Source organism: Eleutherodactylus coqui, chromosome 1 (assembly GCF_035609145.1).
Source record: "Eleutherodactylus coqui strain aEleCoq1 chromosome 1, aEleCoq1.hap1, whole genome shotgun sequence".
Taxonomy (NCBI): domain Eukaryota; kingdom Metazoa; phylum Chordata; class Amphibia; order Anura; family Eleutherodactylidae; genus Eleutherodactylus; species Eleutherodactylus coqui.
Genome location: NC_089837.1, coordinates 152136421 through 152158727, shown reverse-complemented (window position 1 = coordinate 152158727; position 22307 = coordinate 152136421). Strand labels below are relative to the sequence as shown.

Sequence of the window (22307 nt, the reverse complement as noted above, 5' to 3'; positions counted from 1 at the left end):
CTGGCTTCGCCATTTGCTTTCCTTAATTGGGAAAAAAATACCTGCTCTGCCAGAGTTATAATAACTCTGCTACCCTCACGTTCTGTGACACATTAGCAGGGACACAGCACAGTTATTAAACTTCTCATGTTCATTGAATATACGCAGTGCTGCCTTTTGGTTGAAAAAAACTGAAAACAAATCTATTTGTCCAGCCTTTGTCCGTCCTAAGGGCTGTGGACACGTGTGAGCTGCGTGTACAACGTTAAAAAATCAAACGCACCCAGCTACGCTTTACTGCTGGCTTCGCCATTTGCTTTCCTTAATTGGGAAAAAAATACCTGCTCTGCCAGAGTTATAATAACTCTGCTACCCTCACGTTCTGTGACACATTAGCAGGGACACAGCACAGTTATTAAACTTAGATTATTCATTCACTAGAGGCAGTGGGGCCTTTCGTTTTCCAAAAAGGGAAAAAATTATATTTGGCCTGCAGTCTTGCGCCAATCTATTTCCTGCCTGTGAAATCAAATCACTGGTAATACAGCATGCTGAGGGGTAGGGGTAGGCCTAGAGGACGTGGACGCGGCCGAGGATGCGGACGCCCAAGTCAGGGTGTGGGCACAGGCCGAGCTCCTGATCCAGGTGTGTCGCAGCCGACTGCTGCGCGATTAGGAGAGAGGCACGTTTCTGGCGTCCCCACATTCATCGCCCAATTAATGGGTCCACGCGGGAGACGGTTATTAGAAAATGAGCAGTGTGAGCAGGTCCTGTCCTGGATGGCAGAAAGTGCTTCGAGCAACCTATCGTCAACACGCAGTTCTGCGCCGTCCACTGCTGCAAATCAGAATCCTCTGTCTGCTGCTCCTCCTTCCTCCCAGCCTCCTCACTCCACTACAATGACACCTGCTCAGGAGCGGGAACACTCCCAGGAACTGTTCTCGGGCCCCTGCTTAGATTGGGCAGCAGCGGTTCCTCTCCCACCAGAGGAGTTTATCGTCACTGATGCCCAACCATTCGAAAGTTCCCGGGGTCCGGGGGATGAGGCTGGGGACTTCCGCCAACTGTCTCAACAACTTTCTGTGGGTGAGGAGGACGATGACGATCAGACACAGTTGTCTTGCAGTGAGGTAGTAGTAAGGGCAGTAAGTCCGAGGGAGCAGCGCACAGAGGATTCGGAGGAAGAGCAGCAGGACGATGAGGTGACTGACCCCACCTGGTGTGCAACGCTTACTCAGGAGGACAGGTCTTCAGAGGGGGAGTCAAGGGCATCAGCAGGGCAGGTTGCAAGAGGCAGTGCGGTGGCCAGGGGTAGAGGCAGGGCCAGACCGAATAATCCACCAAGTGTTTCCCAAAGCGCCCCCTCGCGCCATGCCACCCTGCAGAGGCCGAGGTGCTCTAAGGTCTGGCAGTTTTTCACAGAGACGCCTGACGACCGACGAACAGTGGTGTGCAACCTTTGTTGCGCAAAGCTCAGCCGGGGAGCCAACACCAACAGCCTCACCACCACCACCATGCGCAGACATATGATGGCCAAGCACCCCACAAGGTGGGACGAAGGCCGTTCAGCGCCTCCGGTTTGCACCCCTGCCTCTCCCCCTGTGCCCCAACCTGCCACTGAGATGCAACCCCCCTCTCAGGACACAGGCACTACCGCCTCATGGCCTGCACCCACACCCTCATCTCCGCTGTCCTCGGCCCCATCCAGCAGTGTAGTTCAGCGCACCGTCCAGCCGTCGCTTGCGCAAGTGTTCGAGCGCAAGCGTAAGTACGCCGCCACGCACCCGCACGCTCAAACGTTAACCGTCCGCATAGCAAAATTCATCAGCCTTGAGATGCTGCCGTATAGGGTTGTGGAAACTGAGTCCTTCAAAAGTATCATGGAGGCGGCGGCCCCGCGCTACTCAGTTCCCAGTCGCCACTACTTTTCCCGATGTGCCGTCCCAGCCCTGCACGACCACGTCTCCCGCAACATTGTACGCGCCCTCACCAACGCGGTTACTGCCACGGTCCACTTAACAACGGACACGTGGACAAGCACAGGCGGGCAGGGCCACTACATCTCCCTGACGGCACATTGGGTGAATTTAGTGGAGGCTGGGACAGAGTCAGAGCCTGGGACCGCTCACGTCCTACCAACCCCCAGAATTGCGGGCCCCAGCTCGGTGCTGGTATCTGCGGAGGTGTATGCTTCCTCCACTAAAGCACCCTCCTCCTCCTCCTCCTCCTCTGTCTCGCAATCAAGATGTGTTAGCAGCAGCATGTCGCCAGCAGTCGGTGTCGCGCGGTGTGGCAGCACAGCGGTGGGCAAGCGTCAGCAGGCCGTGCTGAAACTACTCAGCTTAGGCGATAAGAGGCACACGGCCCACGAACTGCTGCAGGGTCTGACACAGCAGACCGACCGCTGGCTTGCGCCGCTGAGCCTCCAACCGGGCATGGTCGTGTGTGACAACGGCCGTAACCTGGTGGCGGCTCTGCAGCTCGGCAGCCTCACGCACGTGCCATGCCTGGCCCACGTCTTTAATTTGGTGGTTCAGCGCTTTCTGAAAAGCTACCCACGCTTGTCAGACCTGCTCGTAAAGGCGCGCCGGCTCTGCGCACATTTCCGCAAGTCCCACACGGACGCTGCCACCCTGCGCACCCAGCAACATCACTTTAAGCTGCCAGTGCACCGACTGCTGTGCGACGTGCCCACACGGTGGAACTCTACGCTCCACATGTTGGCCAGGCTCTATGAACAACGTAGAGCTATAGTCGAATACCAACTCCAACATGGGCGGCGCAGTGGGAGTCAGCCTCCTCAATTCCTTTCAGAAGAGTGGGCCTGGTTGGCAGACATCTGCCATGTCCTTGGTAATTTTGAGGAGTCTACCCAGGTGGTGAGCGGCGATGCTACAATCATTAGCGTCACCATTCCTCTGCTATGCATCTTGAGAAATTCCCTGCAAACCATAAAGGCAGCTGCTTTGCGCTCGGAAACGGGGGCGGGGGAAGACAGTATGCCGCTGGATAGTCAGGGCACCCTCCTGTCTATTTCTCAGCGCGTACAGGAGGAGGAGGAGGAGCATGAGGAGGATGAGGAGGAGGGGGAAGAGACAGCTTGGCCCGCTGCTGACGGTACACCGGCTGATTGCCTGTCATCCTTTCAGCGTGTATGGCCTGAGGAGGAGGAGGAGGAGGATCCTGAAAGTGATCTTCCTAGTGAAGACAGCCATGTGTTGCGTACTGGTACCCTGGCACACATGGCTGACTTCATGTTAGGATGCCTTTCTCGTGACCCTCGCGTTGCACGCATTCTGGCCACAACGGATTACTGGGTGTACACACTGCTCGACCCACGCTATAAGGAGAACCTGCCCACTCTCATTCCCGAAGAGGAAAGGGGTTCGAGAGTGTTGCTATACCACAGGACCCTTGCGGACAAGCTGATGGTAAAATTCCCATCCGACAGCGCTAGTGGCAGAAGGCGCAGTACCGAGGGCAAGGTAGCAGGGGAGGTGCGGAGATCGAGCAGCATGTACATCCCAGGCAGTGCAACAGTCTTTAAGGGCCTGGCCAGCTTTATGGCTCCCCAGCAAGACTGTGTCACCGCTCCCCAGTCAAGGCTGAGTCGGCGGGAGCACTGTAAAAGGATGGTGAGGGAGTACGTAGCCGATCGCACGACCATCCTCGGTGACGCCTCTGCCCCCTACAACTACTGGGTGTCGAAGCTGGACACGTGGCCTGAACTAGCGCTGTATGCCCTGGAGGTGCTTGCTTGTCCTGCAGCTAGCGTCTTGTCGGAGAGGGTGTTTAGTGCGGCTGGGGGAATCATCACAGATAAGCGTAGCCGCTTGTCAACCGACAGTGCCGACAGGCTAACACTCATCAAGATGAACAAAGGCTGGATTTCCCCAGACTTCTGTTCTCCACCAGCGGACAGCAGCGATACGTAAGCAATACGTAGGCTGCACCCGCGGATGGAAGCTACGTTCTCTCTCACCATCCAAAATGGGGACATTTCTGCTTCATCAATCTGTGTCTAATATTCCTCCTCCTCCTCCTGCTCCTCCTCCTGAAACCTCACGTAATCACGCTGAACGGGCAATTTTTCTTAGGGCCACAAGGCTCACTCAAATAATTTTTCTGAACAATTTTTATAAGTTTCAATGCGCTTAAAAGCGTTGGAACTTTAACTTGAACCAATTTTTCGTTACACTGGGCTGCCTCCAGGCCTAGTTACCACTTCAGCCACATTAACCAAAGCGATTCACCTGCCATCTTGGTTGGGCATGGCCAATTTTTACTGAGGTACATTAGTACTGTTGGTACACCAATTTTTTGGGGCCCTCACCTACAGTGTAATCATAGTAATTTCTATGTTCTTCGCCTGCACTCATGGTACAGAAAGGTGTGTGGGGTTGGCCTACACTTTAGCTACATAAATGTAACTTGTGCCTTGGCTATACTAAGGCTACTGAAATGGAACTAAGACTGCGCTCCCACTATACTGCTGCTTCAGAATTGTTACTGGGGCCTGTCTTGAGTGCTACTATTGCTGACATGGAACGAAGACTGCGCTCCTCCTATAATGCTGCTACTGATATGTTAGTGGGGCCTGTCCTAATGCTACGGCTGAAATGTTACGAATTCTGGGCTCTGCCTATACCGCTGCTAATGGTATGTCTCTGGGGTGTGGAAACAGAGGCTTCCCAAAGACATGATGGCGGCGAGGCCATTTCCCACCAACGCGGTTACTGTTAAGGTGCATATAACCACGGACACGTGGAGAGGACACGTAGTGCCTCAAAAACATCCCCCTCCTCCTCCAACAGGGAAAACATTCTTGGCAAATGCCTTTGCATTGGTTCGTCTGGTGGCAGTCCAAGAATTTCACCTTTACCGACACAACAAGAGAGCCCCCCCACCATCCCCCCGCCACGGCCCACTTAATCCTGGCCGCATTCCGAAAACCAACAAAATACAACCGTGCTACTAGGTCCGCAGTCACCACCACATTACCACCAACGCGGTTACTGTTAAGGTGCATATTACCAGTCTGACTGGGGCATGCAGACACCTTGACAGAATGAATAGTGTGTGGCACATAGGTTCCCCATTGCTATGCCCACGTGTGCAGCTCCTGATGGCGGTGGCACAGGATTATATTTCTCATTGCTTCTGTACAGCATTGTGGGCTATCGCCCCGCCCCTTTTAAAGAGGGTCGCTGCCTAGCCGTGCCAACCCTCTGCAGTGTGTGCCTGCGGTTCCTCCTCATGGCAGACGCACTTCTAAATAGACATGAGTGTGGCGTGGCATGAGGGCAGCTGAAGGCTGCGCAGGGACACTTTGGTGTGCGCTGTGGGGGGGAGGGGGGGCGGTTGGGCAGCATGTAACCCAGGAGACGTTGCAGCGGAGTGTCATCCAGGCAGTGATTGTGCTTTGTTGTAGCTAGTGTGGTGCTTAGCAAAGGTATGCCATGCTAATGAGGGCTTTTCAGAAGTAAAAGTTGTTGGGAGGGGGGGGGCCACTCTTGCCGCTATTGTGGCTTAATAGTGGGACCTGTGAACTTGAGATGCAGCCCAACATGTAGCCCCTCGCCTGCCCTATCCGTTGCTGTGTTGTTCCCATCACTTTCATGAATTGCCCAGATTTTAACACATGAAAACCTTAGCGAGCATCGGCGAAATACAAAAATGTTCTGGTCGCCCATTGACTTCAATGGGGTTCGTTGTTCGAAACGAACCCTCGAACATTGCGGGAAGTTCGTTCCGAATAACGAACACCCGAACATTTTGGTGTTCGCTCATCTCTAATCTCTAACTATTTGAAACGATAGGCAGCATCAAAGTGTTTCAACTAAGTCATAATTTTTGAAACATAGCAAAAACATAAATTGACGATACCTGTAATAACTTGTCATCGTTTACACTTTGCGGGTAATTCAGAACTTTCCAGGTAATTGAAGCTGGGGAGCAGTTGTCAGGACCTTGAGCTTCCACCAAAATCACTTTGCTGTCCTCAGGAATCATTCCACAGTTTTTTGCAACTGTAGTTGCTGTTTGTATGTTGTCACCTGTATAAAAATGTTCAACATTTAGGCTGGATTCACACGGGCGTATTTGCATGCGTAATACACAGAAAATAGAACCCATTAATTTCAATGGGTTTATTCACATGTGCAATTCGGTCACACAAAACATATGCAGCGGGCTATACTTTGCAACCAACATTTGTGCAGGAAAAGAGAACATTTTGAGCTCATGAAATTATTGCCCATTTCAATGGCTGAGAGCATCAGTGTGTGCTTTTTTGAATGCGCAACTTTGCACAACTTGCACATGCAAAAATTATAGGAAAATATGCTGATGTGATTGAAAATACACAATTCCCATTCCGAAAAAACGCACCACAAAACGCACGCAAATACACTTATGGTCATGTGAATCTGGTCCTAAGGACATTACAGATTATTGAATACCATTTTAACTTTTTAATCTAAAACTGCAAGCTGAGCCTTTGTGCTCATATGGACCAGCTCCTGTTCACTTCAATACCTGTAATACCAAGCCTAGCCACTGCAGAGGAAATGGAGCTGTGTGGTTCCTGCAGAAATCAGCTCAATACATGAGTACAAAGGCCCAGTTTACAGCTGATGGGCAGGGGCCCCAGACAGCAGACCCTTGCTGATCTACTATTAATGACCTATCCTTAGAATAGAGCATCAATAGTTTACAACTGGGCAACCCCTTTAATATACCTTTCTGTTGAATAGAGCACCATTTTTCTGATATTAAAATCCCCTGTATACACATAAAAATAAATGATAATATTATTGGTGCCTGCAACCACTGCTAAATGGAACTTAGAAGTATACTGCATCCTGCTCAAACAATACAATAATTCAAGAAATTAATTAGGACTAAATATTGGAGGTAACAATGCCATGTTAAAAAGTGGAATTTACTTTAAAGGGGTTGCCCTCTGAAAAATATTGTTTATTGTTAAATCCAGCCTATAAGTATAAACATTTTTGTGTTTATACTTTTTTTTAAGCATTTGGTTTTTTTTATTACATTAAGGCCTCCTTCCCACGAACGGATTTCCGCCGCGTAATTCGCGGCGAAAATCCGCTGCGTTGCACGCAGCTATTAGGTTCTATTGAACCTAATAGCTCCATGCTCACGATGCGTAATTCCACCGCGGAATTACGCACCGCGATTTCTCCCGTCCTCACCCGCAGCATGCTCTATTTTCTGCGGGTGAGGACGGGCTGTACGCACTGACGGCTTCCATTGCAGTCAATGGAAGCCGTCCATTCACGCTATCTCCCGCTGTAACCAGCGGGAGATAGCGTGAAAAAACGCTTTCCCGCCCACCGCCGAGCGTCATATGACGCCAAATGACGCGGTCCGGCCGCATCACGTGACACGGCCGGCCGTGCACGTGACAAGGCTGGTGACGCGAGAGCGGTGGGCGGTGACGAGCGGTGACGCGGCGGTGGTGGGCGGGGAAGCGATTTCACGCTATCTCCCGCAGGTAAGTATAGGGGCTCTGGGGGGCGCCGTGACGGGCTTCACAGCGTAATATTACGCTGCGGAGCCCGTCACGCATATACGAAGTCTGCAAAATTGTACACAAATGTATACAAAATAAATATTTCTACTTATTTACATGAAGACTGCATATGACACAATAGACACAATATAGCTGTAGACAAGTCCTTAGCTACAATTGACTTGTTTCTTATATAATACATTAAATTGTATATTGTTTGCTCTTGTGTAATAAAACAGTTATTAATGAATACTTACTAACATTTTGAAAAAGGCATAAAACCTTTAAACAAAGTATTGCAGTGAAGCAAACGTCTGATTTCTTTGCACAATATACAGTACACCATAATCAAAAACTTATTCAGTACTGCCTATAAGTAGCAATGGTTCCTACATATTACATAGCTATAAACACTTTAGATCACTACTGACTGTGCCAAATCCTGGTAATCAAAAAACTGTTTGCGTCATTTTAAATAGGTGAAGTTTTCTAGGTGAAACGTATTGTATACTAATAGTTATACATTATATTGTGAAAAACAATGTTAGTGGAAATCTAGGCAGGCATGTACACAATAGCATGCTAAGTAGAGATGAGCGAGTATACTCGCTAAGGCACATTACTTGAGCGAGTAGTGCCTGAGCCGAGTATCTCCCCGCTCGTCTCTAAAGTTTCGGGGGTCGACGGGGGCGGGGAGCGGCGGGGGAGAGAGGGGAGGAACGGAGGGGAGATCTCTCTCTCCCTCTCTCCCCCCCACCCCCGCTTCCGCCTGCTCCCTGTCGCAACTCACCTGTCACCCGCGCCGGCCCCCGAATCTTTAGAGACGAGCGGGGAGATACTCGGCTAAGGCACTACTCGCTCGAGTAATGTGCCTTAGCGAGTATACTCGCTCATCTCTAATGCTAAGTCCTTCCCCTATGTTCTTACACAATTCTATGTGGGTTTCATTTAAATGTGCTGTTTCATCATTGTGCATTTCTAATGTATCTTATCAATTTCATTAATCCCCACCTGTAATCATAACAGTCCTGATATTGGCAGTATTCAGTTCTTCCAGTACAGGCTTAGTCTCTGGTTTGAGACGGTTTTCCAGTATCAGCAAACCAAGGAATTCCATGTCACTTTCAATTTGTTCCCTTAAAAGAGATAGAGAAAGTAACAGAATTTCCAGTGTTAGAGTTACATATACGTTGGATTGACAAATGTATTCAATAAAAAGGTAACTTTAAAAACTAAAGGGGTTGTCCAGAGAGGTAAAATCCTTATCCAGACCCGCAGCATTGGAATCACCACTTTTGGACTGATTCCAACACCGGGTCACCTGATGTGGATTCTCTTTGGGCCTGTTACTTAAACATTCCAGCGGCCAACAATCCCCCCATAGATTTGTGCTTGAGAAAGGAGCTAGTTTTTGCTCCGAAACGAGTTGCACATATTCTTATTGCTCGCTTGTATGCTGGGACGTCCCACCAATGTGTATGGAGTAAAGTTTCATAGTAAATCATCTATCCTGAGAGGAAGTGTATTTCTTCCTTAACACACACTTTGGGATCCCAGGGAGGAAAATTACCCCCTACCCTAGTTTAGGGGAATTTCTTACAATCCAAGTAACCAACACACTCCCAGTCTTGACCACCATTTGAGCGCACACACTTGGTTCTAATTTGTGCATGTCACATCATTGCTGGGGCTGACTTTTCTTCTCATTATAATATCTAACCAGCCCTTTCTCAGTCACTGCCATAACAAAACTTGCTCTGGTGAGTTGCAGTCTGAAAACTGTAGTCTTTTCACATCTGCATTTTGGCTTTTGTTTATAGTGAAAACCACAAACTTCTTCTAGATCATGTCATGCTCGACACCAGCAGCACCCAACTGCTCTCACTGACTTTTATAATGGTGTCTGTCGTTTTTAATGGAAAATTTGCGCTGCATAAGAATCTATGATGGATCCTAACAGAGCCCATTATAAGACGCTGTTAGTGTCTGTCGCACAATGAAACAGGCAGAGCATTGTGATTTCCACTATTAGTTTTGCCTTATACTGAATTCTGATATGCATCCTATTAAGATATGCACAGGCACAGTCTTAGAAGGTAATAATCTCATGGTAGCCTGGGGGCCTTCAGAAGGCTCCAGGCTGCCATAACGCCTCATCGGCACCTTGCAATGTCATTGCGAGAGCAGGCATTCGGCACATCATAATCCTTATCGTTATATTTAAATGCCACTGTCAGAATCAACAGAATTACCCTAACATGTATGGAGCAGGCTCCACTCTCAAGTCCACTGCATTCAATGACACCTGACAACCTGACATGTGCCATATATGTACGATGCATGTTAGGTAGGGTTTAAAAATATATTTGCATATATATATATATTCTTAAAATTTAGGTTGCTGAAGAGCAAGTTTCTATTAGTTACTCTGTTCCTTACCTTTCAATGCTTTCTAAATCATCTCGATTTGCATTTTTAAGAATTTTGTATGCCACTCCAATCACACGTAAGCCTTGGAAGGTATAGTTTTCCAGTACAGCTGAAAATTCTTCAGGGACTAGATAATTAAAAAAAACGAATAAATATATAAAAGAATCACTTAACACAAATAAAAATCAGATTCTACATCTCTTTCTAGTAGAGCAATAAAGTCTGATCTGTTATTGAAATGCACCTAATCACAAAAGGAGCAATGTCAATGATAAATGTATGAGGGGTGTTCAAAAAGTATCCAACCTTTAGTCAGAAAAACAAAATGTATTCAGATACAACAATCTTACACTAATCTCCTTCAAAGTAGTCCCCCATGGCAGCCACACTTCTCCCAACGCTCTTTTGAGATGGCACGTGGTTGGTCCGTCGCATTCTGCATGATGTCTTCTCTGGACTTAAAACTGGTTCCTTTCAGGAGCATTTTAAGAAGTCACATGGAGCCATGTGGGGAGAGTAGGAAGCCTGACTCTCCACTGATGTGCTCCCATCTTTGAAGCGGTTGTACCACTCTTCTATCTGTGTGGTGCCCATTGCTTCATCCCCGAAGGTCTTTTGAAGCCAGAGGATCGTTTTTACTTAGGAATCACCAAGCTTTACACAAAAAGTTTAATGCAGTAGAGTTGTTCAAGTTTTTCTGTCCTTTTGTCAGAAAAGAAAATGAGACGGCACTCACACTTCCACACTCATCAGCTGTCTGATGGCGACTGACAGCTCCTGCAGGTAGGAAAAAAATGTAAGCATGCCATTAGGGTCGCCTAAATACGTGCACCAAACCACGGCTTCATTTGTTTACGCACAAAAAATGAAGGTTGGATACTTTTTGAACACACCTCGTGTACTGGTTCTGTAAATGTGCACCTCTAGTTTGAGGTACAAGATTCAGTTCATGGTCTTATTAACTTACCTGTTTCTTGCCTGCAAAAACTGGCCACCATCTCTGGAGCTCCTTTCATGTACACAGTCAGCTCGTCCCCTCCAATAACCTCAGTGATGACAGACATACGTTGCATGGCAGAAGAGAAAGGGTACTGGAACAAAACATTTATACCCCCCACTGTATTCTGTGAGGCAAAAGGGGAAAATCTTTAAAATCTTTTTAACATGTCCAGAATCTTGGCTTTATTCCAGTTGTCCTGTACCCAAAGGGACAGTAGATTATCTAGAAGGTCACTAATTCTGCAACAATATGAGAACTTACAATCCATGCCCCCGGCCCAGGATGGACAACCATGCTCCCTGAGGAATTTTCTTTACAACAATCTTCATCAGTAGTTTTTAACACCTGAAATAAGAAACCAATCAAAGCTCACAAAACTGTATAACCTTTAAAATCTAGGCAACTAAAACATCTAGATGCCATTATATTACCCAGCCTGTTGCTTCAAACATTTTGAGGTCCAAAGGATCACCCTGTAGATTCCCATCAACCATGATGACTGAGTGGCAGCTTGCCATAGCACCAAACAAAGGTCCCCAGGTAAGTTCCTGCAACTGAGTATGTTCAAGCATTTCCTGAAAGCTGAATACAAAATATTAAAGTTTTTAGATACCTAAAACATTATATTGTACTAAGTATACATCAGTGGTTCCCAACCCTATTGCCACAGGGGATTTTCTAAATATGAGTTCAGTCAGGGGGAAATCCCTACTCCATCAAAGAGGCTCAATGTAAAGGAAGATATGTCATTCAATAGATATATCCTTCAGAGGTGGTATGTTTACTGCTTGCCTGTACATGTAGCAAATATCTATGAACAGGCTACATTTGTAGAGTGATTTTGCCAACTATGTTGTAAAGACACTTTCAAACACATCATTTTGACACATTATCAGTGGCTTTCTTTATTTATTTTTTGCTCAAAAGCCTTGCACCCAGATGTTATTTTAAAGTCTTTAGTAAAATTTTGTGACATCTGCATATGCAGGGTTTTGAGTTTTGTCATTTTTGTAGTAGTTTCAGAATCAGTTGCCCTTTCATCCAAATTCAGCATGTTATAGGTATTGTACTTTTACTTTGAAGACAACTGTGTAGCACTTAAAAAATAAATATCTACCCAAAACGTAACAAAATTTTGACCTCTTGACACTAGAGGATGTACATATGCTTCCTATGTGCGCAGCGATAGTGTGGCACTGGCTCGGAAACTCAGGCCGGCTCAATAGGCAACTAGCCTTTGACAGCTGGCATCCTACCATAACAGCCACAATCTAAGTTCATACTGATCACGACTATTAAACCTTTTAATGCCACTGTCAATTCTGACAGCAGCATTTAAATGGCCCAATCAGCAATAATAGGTCCCAAATGTCTCCAGCGATAGGGTGCTGTCTGGGTGTCATGGCAGATGGGGAATCTCTGGAGGCCCTAAAGGTTGCCATGTATTTCTGCCTATTAAAACCTCCCTTTGTTACATTTAGTAAAAAAAAAAAGCATCATAACAAAAAAAAACATTAGATTTTGCCACATCCATCTTTTCTACAAATACACTGTATTATTTATCCAACATTGTTAATGTTGTTAGACAAAAAATACACAATGACCAAATTGCACTTTTTTTCCACTTCATCTACAAGAAAAAGTAAAAAAAACTACCAAAAAATCATATGTACCAGATGGTACCAATAGAAACCACAGGTCATCTGGCAGAAAAATGAGTCCTCACACAGCTATATCAACAGAAAAATAAAAAAGTTATTGTGGTCAGAAGATAGCAGTAAAAACATTTTTTTAAAAGATGTTTTATTTTTTTTAAGAGAAAGGGCTCAGTCAGACGAGCATTTTTTTTGCACACCTATGTGCGCCAAAAAAATGCACTGCACAGATGTGCAAAATGTGCTTGACCGTAGCTCCATGCCCATTGAAAACATATGGAGAAGAACGCGATCCTCTGCCACAGCTGCAGCCGCCCCATTGAAAGCAATGGGATGCAGTGATTTTTTGGGGGAAAGGCTTGAAATATAAGCCCTTCTCTCAAAATTATCCATAGCTGCTGGCTCCCCGGCATTATTCTGACGTACTTTCTCCTGGCCAGGAATTTAAAAATCCCCACCTCCAGAAAGTACTTGGCCTGATTGGCTGAGTGCTCAGCCAATCACAGGCAGGGCTCAGCTATTCATTAAATGACAGCTGAACGATGCCTGTGATTGGTCACAGTGCTCAGCCAATCAAAGGCAACGCTCAGCCATTTAATGAATTTAATCATGTAATTTTTGTTGCAGTGTGTATAGAGTAAAGCCTAGCAAAAAGCAGCGCTGCAAGGATGTGCAAAAAAATGCATGAACAAAGCTCCATGCCCATTGCTTTCAATGTGGCCGCTGCTGCTGCTGGCAGCCCCATTGCAAGCAATGGGCTGCAGGCACCAACTGCAGTGATTTTCGGGGAAGGGCTTGAAATATAGCCCTTCCCTGAAAATCATGCCTAGCTTGTGTAAAAATAAAAAATATATATATACTCACCTTTCCGCTGCTGTCAGGGCTCGGCGTGTGTAGTCGCTTGGTGCCCGGCACTGCTCTGAAGCTCTTTCAGTGGGCGGGGATTTAAAATCCCCACCTGCTGAAAGAGCTTCAGTATAGTGCCAGGCACACAAGCGGCTAGACGCGCCGAGCCCCAACAGCGGCGGAGAGGTGAGTATATATATTTTTTTATTTTTACACAAACTAGGCATGATTTTCAGGAAAGGGCTGAAATTTCAAACCCTTCCCCGAAAATCACTGCAAAAATCATCCCGCAAAAAACTGACCTGCAGACAGCCATGTCAACAGAAAAATAAGAGTTATGATTTTTTGAAAATAAGGAGAAAAAACAAAAAACTGCCCCATCAATAAGGAGTTGAACATCCCCAAAATGCCTGTAAAAACACCATTTTCTAGGGTACTCTGGGGAATCATTTATATTCATGTCCTGACATGTTTAGTCTGAAGCATTCTACGTGACATAGTGTATGAAAGCTAATAACTCAAAAAAGTACCATGTTCCTCCTGACGGTATTACGCCCATTAAGTCCAGTCCATCTTCTGTTAAAGTGCCAGTCTGAATACAGAATAATGAAAACTGTGATATTATATAATTCACAAACATAAATACCTTGTGTACAATAGAATATGAAATGAACACATTTTCAGCATCAATCTACTTTATTTTAAATCGTATTAATCAATGCATACCTTAGTATTTTCATCCCTTAGGGTACATTCACAAAAGTGCGCACCCACATAGTGCACAAACACGCGTCAATGCAGGTCCGTGCCCATTGCCATCAATGGGGCCGCGGCTGCTGCGCAAATAATCCTGCGGGGAATATTTACACGCAGCATGGACCTATGCAGTGCACGCATGTCCTATCTTATGCAGGTGCGCAAATTTGCACGCCTGTAAAACACGGACATGTGAACACACCATAGGAAAACAATGGCTCTAATAGACGCATGGTTTTGTGCGCACGTATGCCCGCACAAATACACGCTCATGTGAACGAGGCCTGAGAGTGACAAGTAGTCACATAATCTGACCACACAATCCATAGTTGCATAAATAAACCACTAAAACTGTTGGCCATATAATGTATGGATACAAAATGAGTAAAAGAAAATTAGAATATATTTACCTTGTCAAAACAGAAGAGATTGAGCTGGCCGCACATGTTGATTCTATCTGGACTAATGCAAAATATAGTCTTTTTCTTCAATCTGCTTTGAGCGTATATAATTCCAACTGTTAGAGCAGCTGGAATAATTGGACAAATTGCAGATGTCAAAAGCACAAGTGATTCCACAATGATTCTCCCAACTGAAATCTGTTATGAAAAAAAATATACGGTACAACATCATAATTCTATATATTAGTAGAAGGGTCTGTATCATCAGGGGTTTGTGGATAACTTGCCTCAAGAGAAACAAAAACTAGATGCCAACAGCTGAGTAGTAGGGATACATTTACGAAAATTTGAAGAAAAAAAAACAAAAAACCGTTGAGCAGTTTTCCATAGCAACCCACAAAGTTGCATTTTCAAAGGGTTAGAAGAGACTTCCAGAGTTATCTAATCCAACCCCTCAGGTTCACTACATCATCCCAGACAGATGTCTGTCCAGCCTCTATTTGAAGACTTCCATTGAAGGAGAACTCACCACCTTCAATGGTAACCTATTCCACTCATTGATCACCCTCACTGTCAGAAAGTTTTCTCTAATATCTAATCTGTGTCACCTCCCTTTCAGTTTCATCCCATTGCTTCTAGTCTTTCCTTGTGCAAATGAGAATAGGGCTGATCCCTCTGCACTGTGAAGGCCCTTCACATATTTGTAGACAGCTATTAAGTCTCCTCTCAGCCTTCTTTTTTGCAAGCTAAACATTCCCAGATCCTTTAACTGTTCCTCATAGGACACAGTTTGCAGACCGCTCACTATCCTGGTAGCTCTTCTCTGAATGCATTATAGTTTGTTCATGACTTTTTAAATCTGCAGTGCCCAGAACTGGACACAGTAGGTCCGACTAAGGAAGAGTAGAGGGGAATAATTACCTAATTTGATCTAGACTCTATGCTTCTCTTTAGAATTGTATTTGCCTTTTTTACTGCTGCATCACACTGTTGACTCATATTCAGTCTGTGATGCATTAGTATTCCCAAGTCTTTTTCACATGTGCTGCGGCTTATTCCAATTCTTTTTATTCTGTTTATGCTTTTTTTATTTTACAAAAAAGGGTTACTATAGGTAACTGCTCTGCCGTTCCTTTGTGCCAGCTTTGGTAAAACCCCAAACGATTATTCTAAAATGAATTAGAATAATCCTGCTTTGCATAGAGCAATGAAAAATAGTATTGTGCTTGAAAAGACCATCACCAGTTACTTGGTGTAACACTTCTATATTTAGGCCTCTTTTACACGGGCTACAAACTTGCAAGATTTTGTAGCGATACGACATAGCTACAAAAAGCATGTATGTGAAGCTCATGGTTTCCAATGGGTTCTTTCAGGCTACAAAATATTACTCATGTGAAAGAACACTATTGGAAACCATTGGCTTCACATACATGTGTTTTGTATCGATGTTGCATCGATACAAAATCTCGCGATTTTGTATACCGTGTGAAAAAAGCTTTAGACTTCATATTAAAAAAGGAAACAGATTTATTTTACACAGTGGTCTCTGTTATTTTTAAATCCTAATCTCATTCTGGTCATGTAAGGTGCTCTCTTGATAAATTTAGGGATTTTTAAGAAAAAGGAATGGCGTAAGGAGACAACATTTAGGGCTCGGTCCCGTGAGTGTTTTTTTCCCGCATCTATAGATGAGGGTAAAAAAAGCCGCAAAACGCATGTATAAAAAATGCGTGACCGAAGCAGCAGACGCAGTTTTTTTACCCGCACTTGTGCAGTCACACGATGGGAAAATTCGCAAATAAAAGTGAATGACAGCTGAGCGCTGCCTCTGATTGGTCACAGCACTCAGCCAATCAGAGGCAGCACTTTCTGGAGGCAGGGTTTTTCAATCCCCAGCCAACAGAAGACAGAAGTAGACTGATGGGGAGGGGGAAAAGAGTTGGACAGCTCTTCTAGGTGAGTAAGATGTTTTTCTCTTTTTTACAGCTAGGGATGATTTTCAAGGAAGGGCTTATATTTCAAGCACCCTTTCCCTCCCCCCCAAAATTCATTGCAACGGGGGTTGCCTGCAACCCATTGCCTTCGATGGGGTGGCAGCAGCGCTGGCCCCATTGAAAGCAATGGGATAGCATCGCGGACCTCTGCTACAACTGGGACAGCTAAAGCAGGGGATTCCTTTATCCCTGCAGGAATGAAGCAGTCCCCTGCCATAGCTGTCACGGCTGTGGCAGAAGATCGTGATCTTCTCTGCACGTTCTCCATGGAGTCAGCACTGCTGCCAGCCCCATTGACAACAAGGTGAAACCCCTGGATGTGACAGCATCCAGGGGTTTCACATCCAAACAATCCCCTACTGCAGCTGTCACAGCAGCAGCAGGGGATAGCGATCCGCTGCCATTGCTTTCAATGGGGCGGCAGTAGCGCTGGCCCCATTGAAAGCGATGTGCGTATTGCGAAACGCTGTACTATTTTTTACATGTTCAAATTTTATTCGCATGTAAATAATGGACATGTGACCGCTTTCATTGAAAAGCATTGGTTCTAATAGATGCAAATTGAAATTACAACTATATATGCATTCAAAATTTGCTCGTCTGACTGAGCCGTTATAGTTGATTACTTTGTTATCAATGGCTAAAAAGCTAGAAGGAATTTGATTGTGAACTTGATGCTTGAATTTTCTAAAATAAACTTAAAAAGCAAGTAGTAATGTCATTAGTTATGCACACTGGGAATTGTAACTATGCAAGGACAGCCAACTTGTTTTGCTCTTATTCAGAGAGAATAACATAACATTTTAAAGGTGAATTCCAATCTCCCAGGTTGTTGGGTGGGCGTGAAGGAATTGCATTTAGGAGCATGTTCACATGGTGGAATTTTCACATAGATTCTGGCACATATTCTACATTTAGCTGTCTCCATCAATCCCAAACACATTGAATGGAGCGGCAGGGCATATGTGTGACCACTCCATTTAAACTCCTTCTCACTACAATCATGCTATGAGGAGAAATGTGGGCTTGGGAGCTCCGTTCCAGTAAACAGTGGTGGTGCCAGTAAAGGAAGACTCAAGGTATCATACATTTATCACCTAGCTTATGGATAGGGTTTTGGTTGTCCTGGGTGATGGAAAACCTAACTAAACTTCTGAATAAATCAAATTGGTGAAATCTGTGATCTTGGTTATTCACCAGTTTCTGAAATAAGTAACCATGTGGGCCTCAACAGTAAATCTATCTTAATTGCCCATGGCAATCAATCAGGGCTCAGCTGTCACTTCTTAACCCCTAAAGTATCAGGGTGTTTTAGTCCTAAAGGACTAGAGACTTATTACGGATTTTACCGATGTTGTGGTTTTACTCCCCTATTTTTCTTATTCAGCTATCAAAATTATATTTGCTGCGTTTTTTTTTCTGTGACATATAGGGTTTTTTTTATGATTGTTTTTCTTTCAATTATAGTTATTTATTTTTTAAATTTACGCTAAAATAAAGTACAGTAATGGGTTCCTCAATTTGATTTGCCCATTTAGATATATAATTTGTATTGTTTTGGATTACAGGGTGCATATGACAACGGTTTTGGTTGGCAACTCGGCATCTTTTTATGTATATATTTTTATTTTATTTTGTAATTTTTTTAACTTATTTTTGTTACTATTTTTTTCACCATCTATGTCCCCCATGATATCATATAAGACTCCTGGGGGTCATTCACATTGCCTTTTTATTTAATTTCACAATTTTCCACTGCATCCATAAGAGCCCCAGTTACAGGGAAAAACATCCCCCTGTAGTGACAGTAGTCACTGGAGAGTTGATCTGGGTCTGCTAGGACTCTGCAGCTCTGCTGTGACAGGGGGCACCCAGTGGTCATGTGATCACCTGGCCGAATAGCAGAAGTAATAATTAGCCTTCTCTCTGCACTACATAGTGCTCATTGAGCGCTACATAGTCCTGTAAAGGAGAAGGCAGAAGCGGTTAAAATACACTTCTGCCTTCTCCTCCATGTCCTCGGCTATGCTTGATTGGAGGAGCAGGAGCTTTTATCCTGTGCCATACTTTTGCTATCTGCCAGGATTAAAACCCAGGACCAAGCACTGTAAATTTACCGTGCTTGGTCCTTGAAATGTTAAACTGCTCGGAACAATGGAAGTTGAACTCTGATTGATCGCTACTGGCAGCAAGGACAGTTTTACCGTAAGGCAGTTTGGATAAATTAGGCTCTGTACATTCAAAATAAATTGTGATTGCTTTGAAAGTTATATCAAATTTTCACTAACAGATGTTTATGAACTGTACCAAAAGGGTTTAATCACTCCACAGTCATATCAGAAAATCACTTAGAGATTTAATTTTGCAGAAACAATGGTAATTAAATGTTCAGTACCTGTCGCTGTGCAAATATGATCACTGCATATACAATGCCAACAACAGCTAGAAATCCCAAAAATATGAAAAACCATTTAACATCTCTGTGCAGTTTAAAGTTTAAGGGTTTTGGATACAATATGGACCGCACCATATCCCCTTTAGTTGTATTGAAGCCTAAGAGAAAATATAAACCAAGATATTAGTAAACTGCTTGACACAGCACACTAAATAGAAATTAATCATGATATCTGCTTTTAATTTTTGTATAGTGAAGCATTTATATATGTTGGATGCAGACGCGTAACTTGAAGCTCCCGGGCCCCAATGCAAAACCTGTAACAGGGCCCCCAACTATAATGCTTTATTCATAGTACTGGGCTCCCTATATGGAGAAGAGAGGCTTTAAGGACCCCCTAAGGCTCCTGGGCCCGGGTGCAACCGCATCCCCTGCATCCTCTATAGTTATGCCCCTGGTTGGATGTATATAGTATGCAAGTGGGAGATGGTACAATACCTCTAGAGTGCCACGTATTAGAAGGCAGCATGTCTGACCTTGTAACATGACTGGGAATTTAAGCCTAAGGCCACTCTCACACATTCCATTGGCAAAGCACCACGATTTTACTGCTGTTTTGGACACAGGTTCCTGCCTCCGACAGTGGGTTTTAATGCACACCATCATTCTGATGGGTGATGAAGTGCGTTAATCGCAGCAAAATAGAGCAGACAGCGTTCAAAAATTGCAGCGCTAGAAAGCCCCGCATATGAGCGCATGTTTGTGAGGCCCCATTGAAACCAATGAGAGTGTTATACCGTGATTACAAAAGAAACACAGAAGAGTCCATTGTTTAGATGCAGAAATGCACAGCGAGGCCTCGGTCAGACGATCGTTTTTTTTTAACGCACAAATAGCCATGCGAAAGATCGTTGCTCGCGTATGGAAAAGTCGCGTGAATGAAGCTAAAGGCGTGATCTAAATTTGCGCATAATTTGCTCGTTCACATATATATATATATTATAATTACACTCACCAGTCCTTAAGACTACAGCTCTGGCTGGACCTTGTGCAGTGGATTCAGTCCGTATGACTTCAGTCCCACAGAATAAGACATGGCGCTTATAATCTTCTCCACTGTACTGCATCCATGGCATTGTATCATCTCCATGTGGTAGCTGTGTTTTTGTCACAGGTATACATTCCCCTGAGAGAACCAAGAAAATATATATCATGTGAGCAGATTGACAGACAGTCTGAATAATGTATGATCAACACAAGGAAATCAACATATGCTTGTTATCAGTCAATGCTTGGGTTCTGGATTCTTAACTTACCTGTTAACATTCCCTCATTGACAATGCAAGTTCCATTGATTAAAATGGCATCACATGACATGAAAAAATTTTTGCCAGATAAAATAATAATATCCCCTGGAACTAAATGCCGAGACTCTGTTTGACTGCAATCTGCAAGAAAATTGTATATTCACATTAGTTTTAATTTTTTAGAAAAAACAAATATATGTCCTCTTATTCAAAGTTCAGGACTTATCTATCAAATAATTGCTCTTCCTTTTAATATTCTTGCATCTGCCTGAATATAATAAAAAATAACAATAAAAGAATAATAATTTAAAGGTGTTTCAAGGATATTGTAAAATATTGATGGTCTATCTTTATGATCAATACCTGGGACCCTACAATGAGTAGAACAAAGGGACTCCACTCTGGCATAAGTCATTAAAGCTAAAACTTAAAAAGTCCCTTAAAAAATGAACGTTATTAAAGTCAGTTGTCTGAATTGCCTATTGTGTTAATTTCATTAAAAACACAAGCTATTGGGCAGTACTCTTTAAAACTAAGTTATAGTATTCATAGAACAGGGAATGTGGAGTCCAGGGGTGTTTTTTTATATTACCACTATCAGGGGCGTTGTCAAAGGCTCATGGTCCTGGGTGCAAAAATTTATCTCAGGGCCCCGAGACTTAAAGGGGTTGTCTCGTGAAATTAAGTGGGGTTCAGCACTTCTGTATGGCCATATTAATGCACTTTGTAATATACATCGTGCATTAATTATGAGCCATACAGAAGTTATTCACTTACCTGCTCCGTTGCTAGCGTCCCCGTCGCCATGGATCCGTCTAAATTCGCTGTCTTCTGGCGTTTTTAGACGCGCTTGCGCAGTCCGGTCTTCTCCCTGGTGAATAGGGCCGCTCGTGGCGGAGAGCTGGTCCTCGTAGCTCCGCCCCGTCACGTGTGCCGATTCCAGCCAATCAGGAGGTTGGAATCAGCAATGGACCGCACAGAGCCCACGGTGCACCATGGGAGAAGACCCGCGGTGCATCGTGGGTGAAGATCCCGGCGGCCATCTTGGTAAAGGAAGAAAGAAGTCGCCGCAGCGCGGGGATTCGGGTAAGTAATAAACTTTTTTTTTTTTTTTTTTAACCCATCCCTTGGGTTTGTCTCGCGCCGAACGGGGGGCCTATTGAATTAAAAAAAAACCCGTTTCGGAGTGAGACAACCCCTTTAACTCCTTGAAGTTAGTGCTTGATCTGTGAACATGACTCTTTTTCTTCAGCCAGACTTAAGAAATGAGTCACACTCACAGACCAAGCACAGACTTTCAGAGGTGAAAGCAAGGGAAAGAAAAGTCACATAAGATTAAGAAGTACACCACCGGACTCCATGCTCCATATCCTATATGCATCATAACTTAGTTTATGGTTATGTTTCTTATTAAATGTTGTACCTAAATGGTACCCAAGGATGATTCTCCTCTCACTGAAAACACTGGAAAGGCCCATTCTGACAGCAGTTCAAAGTCATGAAGAACGGTGTTATTTTAGTTACAATATCCTTCCATCCATACCATTTAGCAGAAACGGGGCATGCTATTTAGCATGCAGCATTCTTTGGAAAGCCCTCACTACCCAAGAGATTGTTATAATTTTGCCACTAATATAATCAGAATTTATAAACACACAGTGGTACCTCGGGATGCAAGTGCCTCAGCTTGCGTGTTTTTTGACTTGCGAGCAGGCTCTCTCTCTAATTTTTGCTCTGATTTACGAGCAAAGACTTGGGGTACGAGCCTGCTTGCACATTAAAAAGCTCGCAAGCTGAGGCTCATGGGGAAACTATACTCACCTGTTGCCGGCGTTTTGTCCTCGCGATGACCTGCGGTGCTGTTGCAGGCTGTCACTGGTGCTGGAGTGGCTGACGCGGCGCTGAGTTAACCAATCAGAGCTTAGCTTGCTGGAGGTGGGGCATTCAAGCCCCGCATTCAGAAAGCAATGCTCTGTGTCAGCATGCAGGAGGGAGCAACAGCCT

The 22307-nt window shown here is 44.6% G+C and overlaps 1 protein-coding gene across 2 annotated transcripts in view; it reads right to left on the bottom strand.

The window, feature by feature from the left end:
• LOC136626915 (probable cation-transporting ATPase 13A5) overlaps positions 1 to 22307 on the bottom strand; it is a 57974-nt gene that overhangs the window by 13642 nt on the left and 22025 nt on the right. For both annotated transcript variants that reach the window (XM_066601877.1, XM_066601884.1), the window contains exons 9-19: positions 20313 to 20444; positions 20012 to 20182; positions 18997 to 19154; positions 14614 to 14802; positions 13978 to 14039; positions 11378 to 11528; positions 11208 to 11291; positions 10914 to 11070; positions 9956 to 10073; positions 8528 to 8652; positions 5866 to 6035 (exon numbers count right to left, since the gene is read on the bottom strand). In XM_066601877.1, the coding sequence (XP_066457974.1) occupies positions 5866 to 6035; positions 8528 to 8652; positions 9956 to 10073; positions 10914 to 11070; positions 11208 to 11291; positions 11378 to 11528; positions 13978 to 14039; positions 14614 to 14802; positions 18997 to 19154; positions 20012 to 20182; positions 20313 to 20444 (1517 nt within the window). The remainder of the gene's footprint in view (positions 1 to 5865; positions 6036 to 8527; positions 8653 to 9955; positions 10074 to 10913; positions 11071 to 11207; positions 11292 to 11377; positions 11529 to 13977; positions 14040 to 14613; positions 14803 to 18996; positions 19155 to 20011; positions 20183 to 20312; positions 20445 to 22307) is intronic.